This window comes from Neodiprion virginianus, chromosome 2 (assembly GCF_021901495.1).
Source record: "Neodiprion virginianus isolate iyNeoVirg1 chromosome 2, iyNeoVirg1.1, whole genome shotgun sequence".
NCBI lineage: Eukaryota > Metazoa > Arthropoda > Insecta > Hymenoptera > Diprionidae > Neodiprion > Neodiprion virginianus.
In genome coordinates, this window is record NC_060878.1 from 13787912 (window position 1) to 13813036 (window position 25125).

The 25125-nt window shown below is 38.5% G+C and overlaps 5 protein-coding genes across 8 annotated transcripts; 2 read left to right on the forward strand and 3 right to left on the reverse strand.

Annotated features, from left to right (window-relative positions):
- Positions 1–2027: 2027 nt before the first annotated feature.
- LOC124299183 (inosine triphosphate pyrophosphatase) lies at positions 2028–3048 on the reverse strand. Its single transcript, XM_046752185.1, has 2 exons — positions 2894–3048; positions 2028–2642 (listed from the first exon to the last, which is right to left on the reverse strand). The coding sequence occupies exon 2, from the start codon at positions 2617–2619 to the stop codon at positions 2050–2052; it is 570 nt and encodes a 189-aa protein (XP_046608141.1). The 5' UTR covers positions 2620–2642; positions 2894–3048; the 3' UTR covers positions 2028–2049.
- Positions 3049–3292: 244 nt separating this feature from the next.
- Positions 3293–6302, forward strand: LOC124297209 (26S proteasome non-ATPase regulatory subunit 7). Its single transcript, XM_046747977.1, has 5 exons — positions 3293–3594; positions 3738–3830; positions 4396–4574; positions 4946–5149; positions 5238–6302. The coding sequence occupies exons 1-5, from the start codon at positions 3420–3422 to the stop codon at positions 5541–5543; spliced, it is 957 nt and encodes a 318-aa protein (XP_046603933.1). The 5' UTR covers positions 3293–3419; the 3' UTR covers positions 5544–6302.
- Positions 6303–6582: 280 nt separating this feature from the next.
- LOC124297208 (protein artichoke) lies at positions 6583–15791 on the reverse strand. Its single transcript, XM_046747975.1, has 10 exons — positions 15455–15791; positions 12808–13023; positions 11537–12704; positions 10758–11464; positions 10009–10333; positions 9670–9936; positions 9002–9155; positions 8505–8699; positions 7212–8426; positions 6583–7140 (listed from the first exon to the last, which is right to left on the reverse strand). The coding sequence occupies exons 2-10, from the start codon at positions 12978–12980 to the stop codon at positions 6620–6622; spliced, it is 4725 nt and encodes a 1574-aa protein (XP_046603931.1). The 5' UTR covers positions 12981–13023; positions 15455–15791; the 3' UTR covers positions 6583–6619.
- Positions 15792–17488: 1697 nt separating this feature from the next.
- Positions 17489–20797, forward strand: LOC124297198 (L-threonine 3-dehydrogenase, mitochondrial). Of its 4 annotated transcripts, none has more exons than XM_046747965.1 (6): positions 17489–17532; positions 18199–18347; positions 18467–18730; positions 18895–19155; positions 19580–19846; positions 20435–20797. In XM_046747965.1, exons 1-6 carry the CDS (start codon positions 17504–17506, stop codon positions 20593–20595), a joined length of 1131 nt encoding a protein of 376 aa, XP_046603921.1. In that variant the 5' UTR covers positions 17489–17503; the 3' UTR covers positions 20596–20797. The 4 variants fall into 4 exon arrangements, with proteins under 4 accessions (XP_046603921.1, XP_046603925.1, XP_046603923.1 ...); XM_046747969.1 differs by lacking the exon at positions 17489–17532 and adding an exon at positions 17579–17708; XM_046747967.1 differs by lacking the exon at positions 17489–17532 and adding an exon at positions 17604–18017.
- On the reverse strand, positions 20722–23528 carry LOC124297199 (DNA primase large subunit-like). The gene is made up of 8 exons (XM_046747970.1): positions 23350–23528; positions 22991–23147; positions 22433–22770; positions 22033–22266; positions 21821–21958; positions 21290–21668; positions 21019–21189; positions 20722–20917 (listed from the first exon to the last, which is right to left on the reverse strand). Exons 2-8 carry the CDS (start codon positions 23139–23141, stop codon positions 20811–20813), a joined length of 1518 nt encoding a protein of 505 aa, XP_046603926.1. The 5' UTR covers positions 23142–23147; positions 23350–23528; the 3' UTR covers positions 20722–20810.
- Positions 23529–25125: the final 1597 nt, after the last annotated feature.

Sequence of the window (25125 nt, forward strand, 5' to 3'; positions counted from 1 at the left end):
TTACACCAACACGCTGCTACTCGTAGATACAGTAATCAAATGACCATATCTTCGGTTGTTTCTTTCTGCTGTTATTGTAGTCTCTCTGAGATAATTTTACAAATAAACTCTTTTCTTGGTTGGTCAAAACCATGGTCATATCCTTCACTGGACTAGATAGCCGGAAATTAGGTCTTTGAATCAAAAATTCCATTAGGTCCGTCAGATGAAACGTCGAAAAATAACTGACACGTATTTTTTCTTTTTTCAATTTAATGTTTATTAATCAAGATATAGCAGTTCGAAATCGACGCGTGACGTCACAATGTGCACAGATGTAGTTATACTAGAATGTGAACATTATGACGTCACGCAAATTCAACTTACTATATATTTGTTATTAAACATTGATGGAAAAAGGAAAAAATATGTACGATTATGTTTTGTCATTCTATCTGACGGACCTAACGGAATTTTTCACTCAACGACCTAATTACATTATAAAATTGTTTACGAGAATAACTAACGCATGAACAATAAAATTCAAACTTATTTAGTTGATTTATCAATTAAACCAAATTTATTTATAACTCGTATATAGGTATAAAACAAAAATATTTAATAACAACAATGCATCTGGCTTGTGTTACTCAATTTCTATTACTTACCTCACGGAAAAAAAACCTAACTTGGGTGTAAGTTCGTACCCCCAACTCATAGATAATGCTAATTTCCCATAAGAAAAAAGTTAGTGGTGCGAATTGAACCCAAGTTGGGTTTTTTCCGCGAGGGTTGAATAATACAATTCAAGTAATAAAGACGGCACCATATGACAGGACTGAATTTAATAACGTTAACGTATCGAAACGTCGAAATAAAAATTATTATTTTGCATCTCTCGAATACCAGTAGAAATTGAATTTACAAAATTTGACAAGGAAAGGTATTGAGATGTGCCCCCCCCCCCTTCCCCCCGATTTTGTTTATTTTGGAATATGTTATGCAATTGATTGCATGCAAATACAAGCAATAGTTTCTTAGTTATAAATAATTTGTTACTTTCAACCCCTGCGATTTTTGACCATTTAACCCCATGGTAATCGGACAAAATGCATTTTTCATTATTCGCCATGAGAATCACCATCCAATTGGTTTAGTTTAAATATCTCAGCTGAAAGCATACGAAACTGAAAAACTACCACTGGGAATGCCCAACTCTGGGGATTGATTTCGCCCCTTTAAACTATTTTCCGCAGATAACAAAACATACTTATCGTTTAGATTTCGATGAAGAATAACATATCCCAAAATGAAGGAAATCGGAGGCTCGTTGGGGGGGGGGGGGGGGCACCGGCACCTCAATACCTTTCTTTATAAGTTTGTTAATGCTGCAGTAATGGTTTACTAAATTTCAAGTAATCCTAAAGTTGCACAATAACGATTTTTTTCAAAGATACATCGCTACATTAACGTTACAAATTTCAGCCTGATACAATATGTTAGCCTGATGTTTAATTGCCTGTTTTTCTGGCACTAAATTTATGACTGCATTATCACCGTTGAACTTGACCCCTGGTAGACAGATACACAATACAACCTACTTCCCATAAATGTGCAGTTTTTCAGCATAAACATATTTTATCACCAACGATATTTATATTAATTTATAAATAGTAATCACATGTTTTTCCAGCGTAGTCACTCTGTGGTAATAACACTCCACAACCAACTTACTCATATTTTGCTTACGTATTGTATGTATTCCATTGTAATCTCATTATGTGACTAAGGATCATTGAATGTTACTGAATATTCGAATTTTGAAACTGTTACATAAACTGTCCCAAACCACAATAATCCTTATACTTTGAAAGACAGTCAATGAGATTCCATGGAACACCAATAACAGTCACTGTTGTCAGTTTCCGGCTGAAATTTGAGAGTTAAACTCATTAATCCTCTTAAGCATTGGTAGTTCATACGTTTTCTGAGAAACTAAAGAATGAATTACAGCAAATATCTAAAGAAAAAAGAGAAACACATGCTCATCATTATGTAATATATAATTTATTACACTAAATTATTACAAAAATAATTTTTCATTTCTGTTAAAGCTTTGCTGCGGTGTGAAATCTGGTTCTTAATGTCCTTGGGCAATTCCGCATAAGTCTTGTCGTATCCGACTGGCTGGAAGCATGCGTCCCACCCAAACTCCCTCGTCCCTCGTGGATTGACTATAACCCCATCAGTAATACCTCTAAAAATACTAACATCGCCATCGGGATCACCGTCACAGTATCCAAAAGTACACACTGCTTGAGCTGATTTGTCATTCCAAGCAGCTAGCATTTTGGGGAGACCATCAACACCCAACTTTTCCATAAACCACTTAATATATGGCCCGGGGAGACCGTTCATTGCATTGAAACACAAAGAAGTATCTTCTACCACAACTGGGCCATTAACTATTCGCGCTGCAGCTCTGCACTTATCCTTGCATATGTCATCGATTTCTCCTTGATATTCAGGTAGATCAATCTTCCTGCTTGTGATGTCTCTCGGAAAATTCTTTCCTAAAATTGCTATCACTTCTTCAAGCTTCTTCGCATTTCCAGTTACGAAAACTATCGTCTTTGACATTTTCAATCTTCACGGTTAGCGCCCTGAAACAAATTAAGTATTCCTCCTAAAATCTGATTCAAAATCTTCCTGGTATGTCTAATATTTCGCTAATCAGACAATAACAAAGGACAAAATATATGCAAGTCGGTTAGCTTGGATAAACTTTTGACACGTGGTCCTCTTTTGTTGGCAACGCTGTTAGCCGTAAAATGACGTAATAATAATAAAAAACCAGTTTTCGAACGTGTGACGAATTGGTTAGTGACAGAAATTCATGTATCTCATAGCTTACACGTATTTCTTTTTATTTTCTCTTACTAAACCATGGAATATTCAACAGCTACTTTACTGATAAAAACCAAATACTTTCTTGGATGTCTCAACTACAGTCTCAACCAAAAAGTGTGGAATAGGTTGGTACGACGAGTAAGGCAAAAGGCACACTTGTTGCCAACATGAAACACGCAACACAACTTTCCCTAGAATAGAACCAAACGACGGAAATTTCCATTCAGAAACCTCCAACCTGGCTGGTATCACGAAAAGCCGAGCGTTGGAAATCTCCCTACTCATCTCTGGCAGCACTGCTGCTACGTCAAATCACTAGACAGCTGTTAGTAACATCTAGAAAGTTACTAAACTGCTGCTGCTTTCTGCTGCTCATGAAATTCCACCTTTACACTGTGCAGACTGCAGTGTGCAGAGCTCGGCAGAGCCAAGTTGAAATTGAGAGCCTGTGTCATCTGTGATCTGTGTTGACTGTTGAGTATAAGCGGCACTAATCTATTTCCGACGTTTGTGAAATAACTGATCAAAAAATGCCGAGTCAAGAGGTCTCCACAGCAAAAGTAGTGGTTCATCCACTAGTTTTATTGAGTGTAGTTGATCATTTTAATCGCATGGGAAAAATTGGTAACCAGAAAAGAGTTGTCGGCGTATTATTGGGCTGTTGGAGAGCCAAGGGAGTATTAGACGTGTCCAACAGTTTTGCAGGTTAGATTCTATCCTTTAGTTATTTATATTATTCTACAACCTCTGGCTGCTTAAGCAGGTGAACAAAATACTCTGCAACTTGTTATTGAACTCATTATTGAGTAGTTTTTATAATACAATACATTTATTTTTGCAACTTCTAGTCCCATTTGACGAGGATGACAAGGATAAATCAGTGTGGTTCCTCGACCATGACTACCTGGAAAACATGTACAGCATGTTCAAAAAAGTTAATGGTAAAGATTTTTATTGAACATAATTCATATTCCTTTTGATTGGACCCAACAAAGAATTATCACCAATCTCTAGTGATGCAAGTTAATAGAGTCGCCGATGAAAAAAGCGAGCGCTGCCAAGTCTAATACTACTATAAATTTCTGACTTTTCAAACATTATATCCACGAATGTTTTTTACTGTGAAAGCAATGATAGCTCCGTCAAAGTCTCTTATTGTTAGACAATGAATTGGCAACAGCAATAAATGGTAGTATATTGCCATATTTTTTCAGCGGTTGATGCTATGATATCTTGATTTCAGGTTTTAAGTTCCTTGTATTCTAATTCGTCAATAAGTTTGATTCTATTCCGACATGGCTTTGCAAGAATAATCGATTGCGCAAGTCACTAAGGGCCTAAAATTCCATAAATACTGAAACTTATTTGAATTGCCGTTCTTTTGTTATTGATGTCTGTTCGATTAAAAACAATTCGACTAGTGCCCCATTGATTATATGATGCATTCAAAAGATAACCCTGCATCGCTATACACCATGTACCTAACAATATTTGAATTTATTTTAGCTCGTGAAAAAGTGGTCGGCTGGTATCATACAGGACCAAAATTACATCAAAACGACGTCGCGATCAACGAATTAATCCGTAGGTATTGTCCCAACTCAGTACTGGTCATCATCGATGCCAAACCCAAGGACTTAGGTCTTCCCACAGAAGCGTATCAAGCTGTTGAAGAAGTCCATGACGTAAGCATCGTACTCTAGATACATCGCAATTTATGATTTTCTTAAATCTTGGTCATTTATAGATTTTCCTGCATCAATTAAACCAACATTGTCTGTAGATCTGGCTAATTTTCTATGATCTAAACTTTCTTATAGCACACTCAAAGAAGGTAACTTATCATTACTGTGCATGCAGCAGAAATAACAAAGTATTTCGTCCCCATGATTTATATTACCATTTACCAGAACTGTCAAAAGTCTTAGTACAATTACCAATTCACTGTAGAATATATTAAATTTTGCTAACCGTACGATAAAAAGGTGGCTCAATTGACGTAAACGGCCTAATGTAGATGAAAGACTCAATTATACATACTATTTGCTTGAATCAGGATGGATCACCAACTTCTAAAACCTTTGAACATATTCCGAGTGAAATCGGAGCAGAGGAAGCTGAAGAAGTTGGAGTCGAACACTTGCTCAGGGACATCAAAGATACCACCGTCGGTACACTCAGTCAAAGAATAACGAACCAATTACTTGGATTAAAAGGACTTCATGCCCAAATTCGAGAAATTAAGGACTACCTTATCCAGGTTCGATCGATCTATGTTTCTACTACGTATTTCTCACGTATAGTTAATACCCAATAACACCCGATTATATCTTCATTGCAAATAACAGGTTGGCAATGGAAAACTACCGATCAATCATCAAATCGTTTATCAGCTACAGGATATCTTCAACTTGTTACCTGACATGTCACAAAACACGTTTGTCGATTCACTCTATGTCAAAACAAATGATCAAATGCTGGTAGTTTACTTAGCAGCTCTTGTCAGGTCAATCGTAGCACTGCACAATTTGATAAACAACAAATTAACGAATCGAGATGCAGAGAAGAAGGAGACTGATAAGAAAGAGACGAAAAAGGATGAAAAGAAAGAAGATGAGAAGAAAGATGAAAAGGAAAAGGCAAAACTTAAATGATTTATACATAATAAATGGTGTTGAATACTGATAAATTATTTCACTGATGCAATGAGTAATTTGATTTCGTCGCCTATGTTATTTTAAACCAAGCCGAACTCATTTACGACCTAGACGGAATGACACCACAACTTAATCTATTTTCAATAATAATGTTATTACTTTCCTCGTTACAATGAAAGTGATCAAAGTGAGATGATGGAAAATTGTAGTTTCTCGCAGAAATACGCCTTAATATTACATCGTTAGACTTTGATGTATTTAAAACAGCGATTACGAAAAAGTGTAAACAGAACGTGTTTTTTCTTTTATTTTTCGAATTAAATGTACTCGTATCTATATGAGAGTAACTTGAAACTCAAGATTCTCAAACGTTATTAAATTCACGCAGAAGTTTCAAATTTTACTAATTGTAGTTTTGTTACTGCTGGTTTGAAATAAACCTAAATGTTCATTAAGCGCTTAGTTCGTGTACATATTCCTCCTGACCCGCGAATTACGTTACTTCATTATCGATTAATTTATACACTGATTCTGAAAACCTCCAAACATTCTTTTCAACTTTTAGCCGTATTGTAACAAGAATAAATAGAACGATACCATCGATATAGCCGTACTTTTGTGATTCACAACCAGTATACATGCCCCACGAAAAAGATCACTTACAGTTTTGCTCTCACGGAACATGTTTTTACGCTGCAGCGTAAACGGACCTTGACTAACATTGTATTTTATAATAAACGTAACTTTCTTGACTAATTTATTATTTTTCTATCGTTTCCTTCTCTGAATCCAAGGTGTCGCGCATTTCTTAGTCTCATATTTGCTAAGAAAGCCGTCGTGAAAATCAAATCTCAGCGAACTTAACTCCCCGAAAAAAATGATACCATTATAGCGGACTCATACCAATCTAGCTACTTTAGCCAAGCGATCCATTGATTGACTCATAAATTGCACGCACGGAATATGTATTTCAATGCTAAATATAAAATTTGTCAGATTATAAATGTGAGGTCAAAACAGGATTCCGGCCAAAGTCTGCAGTTGCCGATAGAATATATTCCGCAATATTATGCTCACACTAATCTACAAATTATTAAATAAGTCACAGGTGAGAGAGTGATCAAAATTTTAACGTGGTCAGCACCACTGTCGACTAATCCTACATAGGGTTCCAAGATCGTGTCATTGTAGTGTTGAAAATACCAATTGAAAGAACTGTCCTCTATTATTCTTACATTATCGTCGTTGCCATTGATTTGTTCCATCAACTTTGGTGTCGTGTCGTCTTTTGAGAATTTATCTTTGTCGGCTTCCTTTTCGTTATTGTTGAGCAGATATTCTGGTAATAATTTTTCAAGCTCTGGTGACATTTGATTATTTTGATACTGTTCTGCTACAGGAGTGAGACTGGGTGAGGAAACTTTGGTGATTGTTGATCGGCCCAACGGTCGATAAGGTGGTATTTGTCCACCAGGTACCAATAACGCAGACAAAGGTGATGCTTCTTTGTCTCGAGTCATAGAAATCATGTACGGCATTCCGGGATGGATCGTTGTCAGGATTGTCTCGTGTTCCGTTGTAGTTACCGGAGAACCTGTGAAGTAACATTTAATGAAGAAGGTCATGAGATTAACAACAGATTTTTATTAACTGTGTTAGACTAACCGGTGGTTTCAAGATCGTCAGGCATAACAGTGGTTATCAGACCAGATTGCACAGCCTGCTTGGGTTTCAACCAATCGCGAAAATTCCAGAAGCTGCTTTTATCCCTAATGCTGGCAATGGATGCTCGTACTGTAGTCGGTGCCTTATTATCTTCTGCGGAAGAAATATTCAGTAACTGGGTTGTGCTGGAACTTGGAGTGGTCCAGACTATCTTACTGGCGACTTCGCCGTTAGCACCATTTTCGTTGGTCATTGAATGTAGATTTTCTTCTTCGTTGATTTCCGACGGTACCGACGTTTGATCGATTTCCAATTTCTTCGTAACTTTTTCAGAAGACGATGTTATGTTTACATCCTTCGTAACATTGATCGAAAATCCTCTAAAGTCCTTTGACGTCAGTAAAGAGGGAACCGTTACATTTGATTGTTCTTTAACGGAAAGCGTGAGACCTTGTAGCTTCGATGTATTTTTTTCACCCCTGTTTCGATCAGGTAATTTCTCCGTTCGATTTTGTGGTCGATGGGATCCATCTGACGAGGTCGAATACTTCGCCGTCTGCGTTTGCGACAACTGAAAGCCGCCATTCTGACTCTCTTTTTGTATGGTAACATTTTTATTGGAGAAGTACGCGGACCTGTTAGTTTCCATCTGATACCTAAGCTGTGGGTCAACTATGGGAATAAATCCGCTCTGACCGCGAGGCAACGGGACGAAGCCGCCTCTGTGTATTTCCGGCTCCGTCGGAGGAAATAAGTGTATACGACCTCTCCCCGGCTGGTTGAAAGAGTCGCTTTTTCTATCGGCTTTTCTTCCTGAATTCCCCCACAGATTAAAGTTCAGACTGGGTAGCGGCACGCCAAAGAACGTAAATCCAGAACTACTCGGTGACGGGGGGACATCTTTGGTTGGCATGAGTGTCGTTCTGTTGATTATGTTTGCGGCACCAGAACCAGTGGCTGCGTAGATCGTTGGCGTTCCACCGGTGACAACAGAAGGCGTTTCGGAGGTCATTTGAAGACTTGCCAATTCCTCCGCCGACGCAATGGTTGTCACAGTATCGGAGGAATTGTCTGGGGTCATGGTACTAGCATTTTCATATGGATAGTCAACGTATTCGTCGTAGAAATATTCTGACTCGTTGGGAAGAGGGTGCAGCGGTGTCGTACTGCCCTGTAGGTTCATCCAGGCAGAATTCACCTGTGATGTCCCAAACACTGTGGCAAGAAGATTGGCTTGAAAATTGTCATATTATGAACTTTATAATCAGGAGACAACAATCACGATTCACTCACAAGAGGTAGCATCAATCATTTCGGCTTCACATCCGGGCACCGTAGGTTCGATTTGTCTTTCCCTCTGGCAATCTTGTCGGGATAATCTTACCTCTCTGAAAAGTGATCCATCAGCACAACGCGGCCCTTCAGCTGATGCCTGCTGCAGCCATCCTCTCAACCACAGCATTCCACAAGCGCAAGACAATGGGTTACCTATATGTTGGATGAAAACTGTTTTAGCCAACCACACCAGACATCGTGAGGAATACGATCAGAGGAAATTAATTCTACACAGACAGAGAAAGCATGGCATTGGTTGAATCCACCAACTATAGAGAAATAGATGTTTCTTTGATTCAAAAAAATGCTACTTGACTCAAGAAAAAAGAGGTCAGAACAATAATTTGTGTTATCAAGTGAAAGCATATTTATTTGAATCAACAAAACATTTCGATCGCCATGTTTGATAAATTCAACCATTTTACTGTTGCGTGTAGCATGAATTGTAACAATACCATCAATGTCTAGAATCGCTATGTTAGATCTTAATCTTTTGAATGCATTTTCCGCCACAGAAGCCATCCTGTTATGACGAAGACTGAGCACCCGCAATCGTGGCATGTCATCGAAAGGCGAACCTTGAATAGCACAAATTCTATTGTTGTCGATCTGCAATTCGAAAATGAAAACCCATCAGTAGGTAAGTCGATGCGTAGAAATGACTATGACTATTATTCATGTGCTGTAAAGTATTTCTAACCGGCGGAAATAAAACAATCAATGATTGCGTACTTTATTATATAGTTTTCGAAAGCTGATCAGTAAAGGCGCATTCGTCAAATTGAAAAAATCAAAGATATGGAATAAATATCTAAACATGCAACGACATGAGGAATATTAAAAGTATCGTTCCAAATTCGCGTCGTTAAGAATCCCGATACTGCTCTATTCATTCTAACAATAACCATAATAGTTTCAAGGGCTTAGTCGTTAAACCTCGGGAAACACGATTGTATACTCCATGGCATTTCTTCGTATTTGGAAACTGTTTGCCTCATTCTCTTTGAGCTGATGGCAACGTCTGGACATCGTTAACAAGCATACTAAGAAGCCGCTATTAAAGTAATGAGTTATAATTGCAACTTGAAACAGTCCGAGATTGTGAAAGTATACTCAAACACACCTTCAGTTCAACCAACCATTCCATGGCTGCTAAACTCTTACTCGATACACGTGCCACACGATTATGGCTGAGATCCAACACTTCTAACGAGTTTAGATTTTCTAGACCTGAATTTTCAAGACTAGGTAGCAGGTTGTGGCTTAAATTGAGGAACAACAGTTGAGGAACATTGATGAATGCATTGTTAGATATCTCCTCGATGCGATTCTCTTGGAGCTCGGCACTTTGAAGTCGAGGTAGTTCCACAAAAGCACCGTTTGGTATCATCTGCAAGTTATTTTAACTATCATAGAATCGTGGCCATATGAAGATATTTGATTGAGGTATGTGACTGAATACCTGGAGACGATTTTGTCCCAATCGCAGTGCTATGAGCTCCGGCAGAGCCCTTATGGCGTTTCTCTCGACAATCTGCAAGTCATTGTTCTCCAAATCGATAAGAGACAATCTCGGAAGTCTGTTGAACGCACCTTCCCTCAACTCTTGAATTTTATTCTTTACCAACCGCAGTTCAAGCAATGAAGTCAGACTGCTGAGAGTTTCCGGTGATAGAATATTCAGCTTGTTGAAACTCAAGTCAAGGACTTGGAGGGCTGTTAAACCGTGCAACGACCTTGGAAGTTCTGTCAGAGCGTTGTGCGAAGCGTACACCTCACGAAGGTCTCTGCAAATTAATTTCAGATTCAACAGTTGAGTATGAATTCATGTACGCCGTGTGTAGAGCTGACTTGAAACTGTCTTCAACATCTGAAGTAGCTATGAATACCGAACAGAAAACTTCTTTATCTCTGTCATGGTTCGGTTACGCACCTGTAAAGAAGGCGTCACGCCAACCTGCCCCTCGAGGAGGTAGCGTCGCGACGCACAACGCGCTCCACACTTTCTAGGTGCTGAATTTTCAGTGACGTAACCTTCCCACTCGGTTAAGTTGTGAGTGAAACCAATTTTCTACCGCTATGAATTACTAGAATACCTTCAGCCGCAGCTCTTTCAAAGAGTCAGTTTTCCTCGAGTGAAAGTTTAAAACTATTTCAATTTTCCAAATAAAAATGCGAATGTATACTTAGGGTTTGGTCAGTCCCACCTACCGAGTATTAGCAAATGCCGTATGAGGTATTTGCGCCAATCTGTTCCTGGTGAGATCCAAACGCTGCAGGCGAGCATTACTTTCAAATAAATCCGGTCTGATTAATTCCAGTCGATTGCCTCTCAAGTTCAAGTCAACCAACATCCTCAGACCTCGCAGGCAACTACCGTGTAGAGAAACCAACCGGTTATCTCGCAGGTCCAACTGTTCCATCCGCGAGAGACCGTCGAAAGCTCCGTCCTCCATGTGTTGAAGAGCATTATAGCCGAGCTTCAGTCTCTTCAGATTAGGCAAGGTACTCAGCGAGCCTGGCGGTAATCTCTTTATACCGTTGGCACTGAGGTCCAGTAATCTCAAGGCAGGAAGTGCCAGGTATGGGGACGATGGCATCGGCAGGTTCAAAATTTGGTTCATAGGCATGTAAAGGTACTCGAGATTACGTGGCAGGCCGGGTACTATTTCAAACAATCTATTCCAACCCAAATCCAACTCGTACAAATTGACAAGATGTTCAAAAGTCCGAGGGTGAATCATGGCCAAGGCATTACCGGAGAGGTTGACATGCTCGAGGGCAGGATTGGCAAGGAACGAAGCTGGGTCGACGATACCGATGGCGTTTCCGCTGATATCTAACCGTCGCAGACTAGGTAGATTAGCCAACAAACGTGGCTCCAACATTCGGAAGTAGTTCTCGGCCAAATCTAAGCCCTGAAAATAATTTTGAGGGTTATAATGGTATTATTGATTGCGTTATATTCTTTCTAAGAAAGGGTATTTCACCTTCAAGGCTGGTAAGTTCCAAAAAGGTCCTTCCAGCATATTAGACAACGAATTGTTGCGCAATCTGAGCTCTCTCAAAGCTGGCAAAGCAACGAACGCCTCCATTTGAACCATGTTGATTCTATTGTGATCCAAGTGCAATCTCTCGAGAGTAGAATGTCCTCTGATAGCCCCAAACGGGATTTCTTCAAGTTGGTTGTAGCTCATGTCCAAGAATTTCAGGTTTGGTAATGCATCCAAAATTGTTCGTAGCTCAGTGATATGGCCCAAATCGTTGTTAATGAGCCAAAGTTCTTCTAAGCCACCGTTCCTCTGGATGAAAAATTCCGGATGGATTCTGTGAATCGCATTGTGGTTCAGATCAATGGTCCGCAGCATCGGGACTCTGTGGAAAGCCCCAGGGAATATCTCCGATATCCTGTTTCTGGATAGGTACAACTCACTGAGCGTCGGTAACTCGACAAAGGAAGCCTCTCCCAAACGACTGATGTGATTTCTGTCTAATCGCAAAATGGATAACCTCGGCAAATCTATTATTGTGCGTCCAACCATTGTAGCGTCCGCGATAGCGTTACCGACTAAAGAAATTTCCTTCAATTCCGGAAGTCCTATCACCGCTCTCGGGTGGATCCAGTTTATTGCACATTCGCTTATGTTCACTAAACTCAAACTTTGGAGATCCTGCAGCAATCCAGACTCCAGTCTGGTCAACCGTTGACTTCCGAATATGTGAAACTGTTCAAGACTTGGTAAATTTCTAAAGTACCCTGGCGTCAGTTCCGCCAAGGATGGGGAATTAATTTGCAAGTATCTTAGCTTCGGGAGTCCCGAAAATTTCGGCAGCCTTTTCATCGACCTGCTTTGCAATGTTATGGCCTCAAGACCACTCAAATTATCGAGGCTGTCGACCGGTAGCGATCTTAAGTCTGGTTCGACGATAAACAGCTCGAGAAGAGAGTCGTACAGGCCGTCGAGCCAGCCCGAAGAAACTCTCTCGAGTCTATTATTTCGTAACATTAACCGTAGGACTCGTAAATTGGCAAAAACTTTCCCTGGCAGGCTTGGCAAGTTGTTGTTTTCCAAGATAATCTCGTCGATTGGCCGCGCAACGTAATGACTGACAGCGTCCAGGCCCTCAAGAACTTTGGGCAACTCGCTGTGACTGCACCTACAAATGGACCGAATAATCTTTGTAGATTGTCAATTAAATGAGTTTCATAACAGCGTTTCTGTCAAATTTGATCTTAAAAAACAATTCAGGCCATGTTTACCATATCTGAAACTCCATATCTCTCGTCGAGCACCTACAAGGTAAGATTTTTTCTTGCGGAGGACAACCATATTCGCTATCCAATAATTGTCCGATCGTCCCATTCGAACCCAGACCCAGAAAACACACCACGAGTAGGAATTGATATATCCTTTTCTCCGGAGGTTTGCCCATCGTTCATATGGATGGTCACCTCAGCGTTTGAGGACCCATTAATCTATAGAATTAAACAACTTCGTGCAATCAGAGCTATTTTTGGAGAACAGTAAAAATACACTTTGTTACGCGTCGGCGTCCTTAGTCGAAAATTACAGATCTTATTGTAGGGATTAATGCAATAACGCAGCCCTTGAGTGTCACAGGATTGTAAAGCGTATTGCGTCACGGTCACAAGCGACAAAATTGTCGCGGGATACCGGAAGGCCCGACTTGGAGCGAAACATGGACCGCTACGACAATCATTTTACCGCAATTATTATCACGCGTGCTTGCTTCCCACGATGTTATTTCGACATCGTTACATCTATTTCGCTTTGAATATCTCACACACTAACACAGGTGCGATTGAATTTACCCTGAAAACTAACACTCTTCATTACGATAATTATAAAGATTAACGGTTGAAAGATGCGCTGTCATACAGCCCCTTCAATTTACAATTTCTTATAACACATTTCGTACTTTCTCATCGTACAGACAAGCTTCGATTAAAAAAAAAAGGATACTTTAAATCCTTGGCTATCAACCACCTCGATTTTTTATATCATATTGTAATCGATCTCGGTTTATTGCACATCACTAGAATAACATTCACAGATCAAAAATTTCCAAAATCTATGTTTGTTAATGTTGAACTAAGTAAAATCTATTGATACCACAGTGATTTCAACTTTCTACGGTTGGATTAAATGGATTTCATAACATCGCCGCCGAGCCCTAAGGTGAGCCGGCCTCAAAACGCAACCGAACGTAAAAAGTTCCGGACTCCGAGTAGCTGAGAGCTACAATAAGACTCCTCCGATGTGCTCCTATCTCAGATCTATTTCGTGATGAAATTTATCTGGTATCAAAGTACCTGTACTGTATACAATCTACGGTTTGGCAATAGACAGCGTCGCCGACTTTCCCGGAAATGATATACGCACGGTTGATCGTTGATCAGTGCGAAAATCCCAATTAGAATACCACGCGGAGAATGTGGTGCAAAAATTTCACTAACAGTGATACGTGACATTGAACCCAAGACAAAAAACTCCCTTTCACAGGAACTGATGCTTTCATCCTGTAGAGCACACTTTGCTATTCGCAGTAGGTAATTCCATGCATCAGTTAACCCCTCATCAATAGCCATTTTTTGTTGTTTCAAAATTGAGATTGAAATTGCCAAGATGTTTTTATAATTCGATGGAATTTTCGAACTTGGTTATTTCTATTTGGTAATTACGTTTCATATCCATTAATTGATGTTTTTAAACGTCATTGTACAACTCATAAGATCACCGTACAGTGTTAGCAATCCTGAGGATGGCGCCTATCGTACCGGGGACGTAATTTTATATCATTTGAGCAAAAATTATCGCATTTTTTGATTATATTAAATGCACTATTGATGATGCATAGAATATTTTAAATGTTATCATCGTAACCGCATATTTCAGCCAACGCTCAATTTATTTTTCATTTTGTGATCATCTCTTGTCTCGGTCACCCACAAGGCGCGAAAACTTGCGGATTCAAAATTATTATTATTATTTTTTTTTGAACTCATAACAGATCCAGTTCCGATTAATCAGTTGTTTATTAACATGAATAATCAAAGTACAATAAATATACATCGTAAATCATCTATCATCGTCTGTTTCTCTTTAATACATAACCGTATATGTATATATTTTTTTATAATATAAGTATACTCTTTGAAATAAGAAAAATTCAAGTACTCTTGAATGTCAAAAATGTGTTGGAATGGCTTAGCTCGTAGTAGCGAGAGACAACAGCCGGAAATATTTCATGAGCCTTCCTAGAGTTGTAAATTTTAACTAAATTTCGTTTTATTTCATGTTTTTAGTCGATAGTCAAAATCATCATGCATTTGTGTACGATACTGTTACGCGATCGTACATAGGTATGTTGACTAACTGTGGTAGTTGTACGGTTGCTCACACTGGCTGTATCACCGCATGGTTGAAATATCATTGATCAATTGTCTTTTTTTTCCAGGGAAACGTGTACACAAGTCATGTTCGCCAATATCAGGTTACAAACGAACAATGTACAAAAATAATTCTTTATTTCAGCACAGATAAGGGGGTTTGAAGGAACTGAGAATGGCATCTGAATTACTTCAGTCGTAATTTGCTACATATAACGGTTTTGCAATATTTCACAGTTTTTGACTGAAACTTTCTATTCGTAAAAACGACAAAAAAAAATTTTTCTTCACACAACTGACACAAGTTAGCTAAGTGTCTTTTATTAGAAATCTCAGTGCTGTATAGACATTTGGACACACTCCTCAATTTTCTCTAAAAATCTTTCAACCACATAAATACTCGGAACTTCTCTACAAATTTCTGAACTATACAATTGAACATCCGGCTATCAGACCAACCAGAAAATATTGTTGAATTGGATAAGGCCGGGTTTACCTGTATGCCTGAAGAGTGTATCCAACGTCAGATTGTATTAAACGGGTCTGAAGCGTCAGCACAATTGTAGGAATCCTCGTGAGATCAGATTCTTCGTGAATTTTCGCAAAACACAATTTTACTGTGAAATTGACCCGAGTACCGAGAGACGTTCTGACGCGTGCTTCTCGAGTTAAACTAGTGCGAAATAGAAATACGGCAAAGAAAGAAGAACACCGAGTGTGGTGGGCGGAGGAGGAGAAGGATTGCCAAGTGGATATGCATCCACCGTAAAGAGACGCTTCCAGGAAATCTTCCCTTTCTCTAAAAGCGTCGCTTAGGTCGTTAAAAACCTAAAACTAGTTATTTTTAATCCATCTTTTGGCGATAAACTCTTATCACGATCGTTACAGAAAAGCGAATTGTCAGGTTACGCAGTTCGTAATTGGCACTCCAGAAATACTCTGAAAATACTGCTTTGTAACGCGCGCATAGATGGCACCTCTATCGCTCATGTTTATGCTCAACTTCTCACAAGCGCTGACATAAGCGATGTTCCGATGTGTTACACATCGCTGCACTCTTAATATTTATACAATCAATTTGTATCATCCCCTTGCAAATCCACTTCTGAAACCTAAGCGTTCCAGTCGAAGAATATTGACGAGACATGTCAGTTACACGTTATCGTGAAACTTAAAAAACTGACTGTACATACAGGTGTTGTTACAGTCCTGATGACGAGTCATTTCTGCAGCATTCCTGCAAATTTGATCCTGGAATATTAGTAACAGATTCGTAGAGTAATTTTTTTACTTCTATTTGTTACATTCGCCGGCAGTAAAATGGATTATGGATCCTAAGAATGTGCCGGCGTCGTTATGTGTGTTTCAATATTGTGATAAGTCACTCCAAAAAACAATTTGGTACTCAGGCACAAATAGTTTTGTGTTTACGTAAGACTGTTATGTTACAAATACAACGGCTCTCCAGGCAATACGTGGTATCCTTGAGAGTTTGGGACTTTTGCAAAACGGGACAGCTGTACCTATGATAATTTTTTACGTCGTGTCCCTTTCACTTGTCAGAGTTAAAGGTGGTGCGTAATTATATGCACAAGGCCCGTTCAGTCGTATGAGTTCAACCAACCAATCAGGCATCATTCGCAGATTAATTCTTCCGTCGAGCCTCCGCCGAGCCTCCTGATTAATGACAAGAGCTTATTTTTCTCGTCTGGATACCGCGTAGCTATTCGATCAACATTACGATTAGAAAATTTGCGTCACAGCGTTTAGCTACCCATACTATTTATTTTCAACACCGATTGAATTTGAAACGCAATTTCCAACCGCCAATGAGGAAAGTGTAAAATGTTATAATGCAAAAGCGAACGGCGGAACATACTCTATTACGTTTCAAATGTCACAGCCGTTTGGTAAACAACTTGATAGATGTTGATTCTTTGATCAACAATCGCTTGCAAGGATGAATCAATATGCTCGAAAATTCATATGAGACGATCAGTATATTCCCGGAAGCAAATATAATATGACGTAATTCAGCAGATCGATAATAATTGATTAGACTGAAGCTGTCTTGTATAATTTCGCACATGAGTAGCTTTTATTTACCATTATGTAAAACTCCAAGGTCTCATGGAGATTGGGTTTTTATAGTATGCATTTACTATTTATAAACGTTATTCTTAATTAATATTAGAAATTCCACGACCATAAATTTTGTCGATTGACTATCAAATTGTGCAGGATTTTTGTTTTTTTAACTATCAGCACTAGCGGATGCGATTCTCAGATCCATGATCATAAAATTAAACGCCTCCTGTTCACTGATTATGCTAACATCAACCAATATGATTAAAAAAAAGTGAACAACACAGCAAAAAATTCAACCTGTCGCACCTTTCTTTTTCTTTTAACCAATCACGAGATGTGTACGAATTCATTATTTGAACGAGTATCTTACATTCCCTACCACCAATCTAACTTACAAGCCTATGTCGATGCGATGTGAGCTACCTGGGAATGGCATGCGCGCATGTAATTCATACTTATGCGAAACCGGTCCCAACGTCAGCAACCGTATGTAAAACATAATCCTGAATAGACTTATACTGAATACCTGCTTGTTTAGTATTGCGGAAAATTGAAATTATCAGTTGCGCTCAAGAGAGCGTCGAAGTCGGTTCACCCTTTCCGCTGCATTGGCTCAAGTTAAACTTATTGACAGACACGCAAATTTTACTACTTCCTTCGCTGTGATCCTTCCTATCTAGAGTGTTGTCAAATAAGTGCTTCCGCATAATTCACTTTGCTTATCATATATAACTCATGGCACTGCGAAACATGCAATGAACAGATAGCGGTTACATATAAATTTTATATCGTGCTGTTGTAATATAGTTATGTAAATATATCTATTACGGGTTACCTGTCTTTTCTCGGTTGATTTTTAAGGAACACTCGTTTGAAGGTATCTTGAAAATAACGGTGCACATATTGCACAAGCTTAAAACGTTGCGGTAGGCGAGATCCGGATAAAGTGGGTCCCTTAAGAAAGGAATAACGTTAGACCAATTTTTACATTACAATTTGTTAGTTTTTGGCTTAAAAATACATTTCAAACCCTTTGGATATTTTTTTAAAGCCCATTCGATTGTACAGTAGGCCCACTATGCCTAGTGGGGTTCACTTCGACCGGATCGCCCCCATATTCTAAGGCCAATGTATTGTTTTAATCTTTTGTAGTGTTCAGATCTTGGCAAAAATGTACGCTGGGCAATTGCTGAGCTTGCAAGCGCGCAAAATCGCCTTCAGGAGCTTCAGTACAACTTCGAAACTGAAGCAGATTGATAACTGCCAAAACCATAACAAAATACCGAAGATTCTTATCACTGGTAAGTTGATTCGAACCATCGCTTTGTGAAAATAGATAAGGTGTGAATACATGACTTTCGGCTTGGCGTTTTTTCTATCTACCACTGCGGTGCGTTCAATTGTGGAATTTATATCCCAGGTGGATTAGGTCAGCTCGGCAGTGACTGTGCGAAACTCTTGCGCAGCAAGTACGGAAACGAAAACGTGATACTTTCCGACATCATCAAACCGACTGCCGAGGGTCTACGGAATGGGCCTTTTATTTTCGCCGATATACTCGACTTCAAGGGTCTACAAAAAATAATAGTTAATAATCGTATAGACTGGCTAATACATTTCAGCGCGCTTCTCAGCGCCGTTGGTGAGCAGAACGTACCCTTGGCCGTCAGAGTTAACATAGAAGGTGAGACGTGAATTATAAAAAAAACATTGGAAGGTTCGAAATTTATTAAATCTGTCCCAACAGAATATTTTTCCAACACAAGCCTGTCAACTTTCTGCTACTCATTACAGTACAACTAGTTGTCATTTCATCTGGACGTTACAATTTTTTGTTCTCTATTACAGGAATGCACAACGTCATTGAACTGGCGAGACAGTACAACCTTCGGATATTTGTTCCTTCAACTATTGGCGCCTTCGGACCGGATTCTCCCCGTAATCCGACGCCGAATGTTACAATCCAGCGTCCACGAACCATCTACGGAGTAAGCAAAGTTCACGCAGAACTCCTTGGAGAATATTATCATCACAGGTTTGGCCTTGACTTCCGATGTCTCAGGTTCCCAGGTGTAATTAGCAGCGACCTTCCTAGCGGCGGCACCACGGGTAAATAAAATCGCTTCTCCAACACTTAATAATCTGCGCTACTAGTAAATTAGAGAATTTCATTTAGAAGACGTCTTTTTTGAATAACCTGTATAAGCAGTACACACTATAATTCATCCAAATACTAACGGGTATGCATCTGCATAATCAAGTACTCATCTATGATTTACAATAATTCGTTATAAAATACATAATAGTGCTTTTATTCCGTTGTATAGCAGCAGCTTGCCAGTCGTTTTCTCAGCAACTAGACCGCGTACAAGTAAACTTTGCGGTTAAACTCTAATGAGGTATAATGCGTTTGAAATTTGAGTGGAAAATTTGAATAAATATAGGTCAAAGAATCCCATCGCGACGTGATGAATAAGCATCAATTTACAACCAGAATGCAATTTAATACGGAGATCTCTGATAATCTTTTCAGATTATGCAATATCGGTCTTTCACGAGGGTATGCGTCACGGAAAGTACGAATGTTATCTTGAACCGCATACAAGGATGCCTATGATGTATATCGAGGACTGTCTCAACGCGCTTTTTCAGTTCTTAAATGCACCAAACGAAGCATTAGGCAGACGAGTTTACAATGTGACTGCAATGAGCTTTACCCCGGAAGAACTCTTCACCGAGATGAAGAATTATATCCCTGATTTACAAATCACGTATAAGCCAGACAGTCGGCAGCTCATCGGTAAGTTAGACAGGGAAAAACCGTTCCATGATCAACGGACACATTTCATAGCTTCATAGGACATGTCTAGGGGCCATTCACTTGGAAATCAAATTAATTATTCCAAATCATTATTTTTTTCCAGGTTTTCGTAGATTTCCAGTTTACCAAGTGATTTTAATTGATTTTCATTGATTTCCGAGCGCTTTAGGCCGATTGTCAGTGATTTTCGCTTCGGACAGAATCAATTGATATCACAAATCACCTAGAATACTCGAGGATCATCGGAAATCCTTTGGTAAACTGAAAAACAACGAAAGCACGTAATAAGATAGAACAAATAGGATGTTAATCAATTAAAATCATCTAGCGTTTACCATAAGATTTATATTCATTTTCGTTCCTTTCAACTCTTGTCACGCGATTTCTTCAGCGCTATTGTGATTTCAAGCTATTTGAAATAATTTCAGCTACCTACATTTCGTTTCGAATTTGGTTCATTTTGAACAGTTAAATTTATGACTGCCCTGACTGAATTACCCTCGGGATATTTTGATAGAATTGATGCGAAAGCAAACTATTTATGACGAATGCCGCATCATGTTTTAGCCGATGCCTGGCCCCAAGTCTTTGACGACAGCGAGGCACGACGCGATTGGGGATGGAAACACAAATACGGTATAAAGGGTCTCGTTTCTGCCATGATTAGAGACGTAAACGAAAACTTCCTACTTAAAAATACCCAGCAACAAGTCAACAGCTACGTATAACCAATCCAGTACTCAACTTTCGAAGTCGTCCTTAGTGTAACTTCCCTTGCGTTCCAGTCATACAGTGCAACAGCTGCATGAAAAAAGAAACTAGTTGAACACTAGTTGAACTTTTTGGAAAGGTCATATAATTTTTGAAAGATGTCTATTTATATTTGTTGTAAAAAAAAAATAATTATAATATATATATATTAATAAGAAATATCGCTTGATGATTATAATACGGCCGTACTCAGTACAATATCCATGTCATCTGCATCATCCATCACTGGATCAGGTTTTGTTTGTTTCCCTTCGTTCTTTTCACCATTCATTGACTGTCCTGAAAGAGAAGAATAAAGAGGAATAAAAAAAATAATTTTTGGGAATTAAACACAATATCTAAGTCAAGCAATTATAAACATGATTTTTCGTCACACACACCTGTTCCAATTGATGAGTTTCCATTTGTCAGTACACTTTGGCTGTCTCTAAAGTAGACGTTTGGATGTACTACCGCGTGTGGTGGTGGGCATTTGTGCACAGCCTCAAAATACTTTCCACAAGCTATTTGGTAATGGCCACTTTCAACATATCCTGCTATATTGTTAATAGCTGAAAGACAAAATAATTTGATTAGGATGTTATCAACCGAAATTGCCTAACTGTAAAGTTCAAGTCAGAATTAAATCCTAGAAGGAAACAGTTACCATACCAGTTGAATTTAGACCATAGCTCAACATTTTTTGCTTGAGAATCTTTATGTCCGTCTCTTTGAATGCGCAACCATGGATTTGTTCAGGGCCAACATTAGACTGGATGATTTTCAGACAACCGTAAGGGGTGTAATTTGTTCGCTTCCCTGCCTTCCCATAGTTGTGTTTTATATTGTATAAGTGGTTCTTCTCAAACTTCTCAGGTTCCATTTTTTTACAAAATTCTTCACGCCAGAAACGAACTGCGTCTTCGTATAACACACCAATTCCTTTGATGAATAGACCATACTGCTGCCGACCTTCATGTTTCAAATGATGTTTCGCCCTCAGTGCGTCGTGCATGAACCTCATACAAAGAGGATACGAGGACTTTGAAAGCTAAGAAAAATGTTTTCCAACTATTTAACTGCTATCCGTACACCATTTTCATTGTGAATATCTATGTGAATTTATTAATTGAAGGGTACACAGTCAGACACTATACTTGACATATGTAATTATATGTAGGTATGTGCATAAAATATTATTACCGCATCTAAACTTTCAATGGGAACAGCTGCACCATCTGAAATGGTAAAGTCGTCACCAGTATAAGTATTGTGAAGACTGTTCAATAAAGTGAAAAGTCTATCATCTGTATTTAAAATTGGCATTCCACGTTTGGTGTACTAAACAGAAAAATAGTCATACTGTTATTTGTATAATTTTGCTGCGCATAGAATTTCTATATTTTCGTACTTACTGCCAACGCTGAAGCTAACTGCATCCTCAAAACTGTTACAAATACAGATATGAGCTCTTTGTCAGGGATATAAGCAAAGCCGGAGTGGACGTAAACTCTTCTGTTTCTGACTAAATCGGTCACCTTGCAAAATGATACCTTATAAAAATCGTGAACCTCTATGTAAGTATCTGTGTATCCAACTGTTGATTGAGTGAGGTATTCTTTGATTACTTCTTTTTCATTCTGTGATATCTAGTAAAAAAAATAATTTCAATCAACGGATGTTATTTGAAGAATAGAAAGGAACACAGTAATAGATGGAATAATCAAAACTTCAGAAATAAATACATTAGGGAACTGTCGTCGTACGTTTAAGCTTTGATAAATGAACCTAGGTATGTAATCAGTCCATACTTACAGGCACAAAGTTCATACTACTTATTTTTAAGAATTGCTGCAGACCCTCAGAATTTAAGCTACTGTATCTTAACTTGAACAGTTCAATTTCTCTACTGATGAACCATTTTTTCAACTCATCACTTGAACAGTATGCCAGCTGTAATATGAAGTGGGAAATATGATCCTTTCTTCTAGCTTTCAAATCTGATTCACTGTGAGTACCGCATCCAGTGCCCTGAAGAAGTTTAACGTAGTATGACAAACTATTGTCATCTCTCAATTCGCTCAATACTGTTGATAGACGCTTATCTGACTCTATATCAGTTTGCACATATACAGACTCAACTATCCGCAGAACTGCAACAGACATAATATTTGCCTCAGAATCTAATATTTTGTCTGCGGCGACGAATAGTATTATCATGTCAACCTGAACCTTGACCAAAATACCAACTTCAATATAGCGTTGCGTAATACATCTGAGTAATTTGTTCTACGAAGTTATCATCCCATTGAGCCAAATAAATTTATAAGATTCTCAGAATGAGGGTTGCTTTGCTCAAAACTTGATCATTACCTTTTAATCTTTCGAGTGCCAGTTCTTGAAACTCAGCCAAGCTAATATCACCAGAAGGTGGTGTACAATATAATTGTAGATCATGTGGATAGGTTTCCTTAAGACTTGAGACTTCGGGCTTGATGCGTGATATTCTCTTTACATAGTCCATTTTCCACTTAAAACAGGAAACAAGATCAGAGTATTACGAGCACATAAAATTAAACTTTGAATAGTTGCGATATTACAGTATATGTCAAATACAATATTACAAAACAGTTGCTGCAGACTAAAGTTTCGCGACAGGACTCACGAGTGTGCAATAGTGTACAATTAACTTTTCCCGCTAAAACTGAATAAGTATAACCTATTCAACATACCAATCAATGTCAACTCAACCTATAGATACAAAGGTAATTCAGCTTGGTATCGTTAATCAACCGCAATCACCTTTCTGAGGTGTAGCAAAAAGTATGTACTTTGTTAGAAAACAAGGATCAATATTTTAAGTATCTGGAATTCAACCGTCGCAGCCGCCAATTTTATCTATTAATTATTAATCGACATTGCCAATCGCCATGGAACGATGCCCCCTACAACTTTGGGTGCGTTCCGAAATTAGTTCTCAGTGCTGCCACCAATCGTTTATCTCTTTTGCGCTGTTGAATTCATGGTTAGCTCTGCCTCTGTCCTAGGAACTTTTAGCGCTGCCAGCTCATTTCGGAACGCACCCTTTACATGTGAACTCGTAAAGATTAGTTTTAAGGGGTTAGGTGGGTTTCAAAATTTCAAAAAATCGAATTTTTTTTTTTTTTTGCTTATCTTATAATTGAATATGTTGAGAATATTCCTTTAAAATTTTAAAACGATCCGAGTCATATTCTAAGAGATATAGCCTTTGGATGTTTCACCCATCAGGCTATAACCAAGCGTGACGCAGGTATATGGAGGTTGTCTGCTGCAAATCAAGAAAAAAAATTAACGTGTGATGAAAATAATGTTGAAGATACGACAGATGTTACTGTGTCAGGTGATGGCACGTGGAAAAAACGTGGGTTTGCATCATTATACGGTGTAAGTACGATTATTTACATGTTATTTGAATGTAAATCTTCAATCGCGTTTTTCTCGAAACTACATTTTTGAAACCGGTAGTCACGATTTCTCGAAAACTTATGAACCGATCTCTTTCAAATTTTGCACACTTCTTCAAAATAACATTATCTTGTGCTTGAACGAAGGAATTTTTTTTTTTTCTATTCCAAGTAATTTTTCAAGGCCATGAAGGGTGCAAATTTTACTCAAAATAAGGGTTTTTTGTTTTCAACGCCGCTAAAAATGTAATTTTTGTTTTTTTTTTTTCCTCCGTCCAAGCACGAGTTTTAAACATCTACTAACAGAAAATTTTTGGTTTATGCATTTCAGATGAATCTGTCATGAGTTATCCTGACTACGCCGAGAGAACTTTTTTTTGAGGGGTCATAGCAGACGACGTGTCCACGCCTTAATTTTCAATATTTTTCAATGAAAATTTCACAAACTACTTATAAAATATGTATCTTTTATGTGTTAAATTGATGGAATGAAATATTCTGTTGATTAAATAAAAAAAAAATTCATAAAAATGTACCTATTTTGAGCTTTTGAAACCCACCTAACCCCTTAAGCAGGAAAGAATAGGTAAGGAAAACTATTTTATCGCTACTTTGCCGAAATATATATGTCGCTTTCCTTTTATGTCAACTTTCTGACACAACTCGACACTAACAAGGAACCCTTTATGGGTTGCCCCCTCCGATTTTGATCCAGTTTATGGTATATGTATCCCAACATGTTGATTTCTTAATGTGTTTTATCGATTTGATTGAAACCAACGCTGAATTGTATATAGTTATTCTATTCTGTTTAGCTATTGCTCATCTTTGATGAAAATTATCAACCTTAGATATTACCACCGATATGTCGAAAACGTATCTTTTTTTGCAGAAATATGCGAAATCTGAGAAACATCAGAAACATGCACTTTAAATACTACTCAAACCACGACTCAACCAATGCAATTTAAAATTTTGAAAAATCTCGAAATGCTTTGACTCCAGTAATTTATTTCAACAAATCCGTGATTTTGAAAACGGGTGAAGCAAGACTGAAGACTA

Coding starts and splice junctions, on each gene's coding strand:
- LOC124299183 (XM_046752185.1), bottom strand. CDS start 2,619: ATGTCAAAGACGATAGTTTTCGTAACTGGAAATGCGAAGAAGCTTGAA.
- LOC124297208 (XM_046747975.1), bottom strand. CDS start 12,980: ATGGGCAAACCTCCGGAGAAAAGGATATATCAATTCCTACTCGTGGTG. Junction 12,705..12,807: donor GATATGGAGTTTCAGATATG/GTAAACATGGCC, acceptor GTCCATTTGTAG/GTGCAGTCACAGCGAGTTGC. Junction 11,465..11,536: donor GGAACTTACCAGCCTTGAAG/GTGAAATACCCT, acceptor AATTATTTTCAG/GGCTTAGATTTGGCCGAGAA.
- LOC124297199 (XM_046747970.1), bottom strand. CDS start 23,141: ATGGACTATGTAAAGAGAATATCACGCATCAAGCCCGAAGTCTCAAGT. Junction 21,959..22,032: donor AGTTAGCTTCAGCGTTGGCA/GTAAGTACGAAA, acceptor TTTTCTGTTTAG/TACACCAAACGTGGAATGCC. Junction 20,918..21,018: donor AAACTCATCAATTGGAACAG/GTGTGTGTGACG, acceptor CTTCTCTTTCAG/GACAGTCAATGAATGGTGAA.
- LOC124297198 (XM_046747965.1), top strand. CDS start 17,504: ATGCGAAACCGGTCCCAACGTCAGCAACC. Junction 17,533..18,198: donor CGGTCCCAACGTCAGCAACC/GTATGTAAAACA, acceptor AATCTTTTGTAG/TGTTCAGATCTTGGCAAAAA. Junction 18,348..18,466: donor ACCGAAGATTCTTATCACTG/GTAAGTTGATTC, acceptor TTTATATCCCAG/GTGGATTAGGTCAGCTCGGC.
- LOC124297209 (XM_046747977.1), top strand. CDS start 3,420: ATGCCGAGTCAAGAGGTCTCCACAGCAAAAGTAGTGGTTCATCCACTA. Junction 3,595..3,737: donor CGTGTCCAACAGTTTTGCAG/GTTAGATTCTAT, acceptor TGCAACTTCTAG/TCCCATTTGACGAGGATGAC. Junction 3,831..4,395: donor CATGTTCAAAAAAGTTAATG/GTAAAGATTTTT, acceptor AATTTATTTTAG/CTCGTGAAAAAGTGGTCGGC.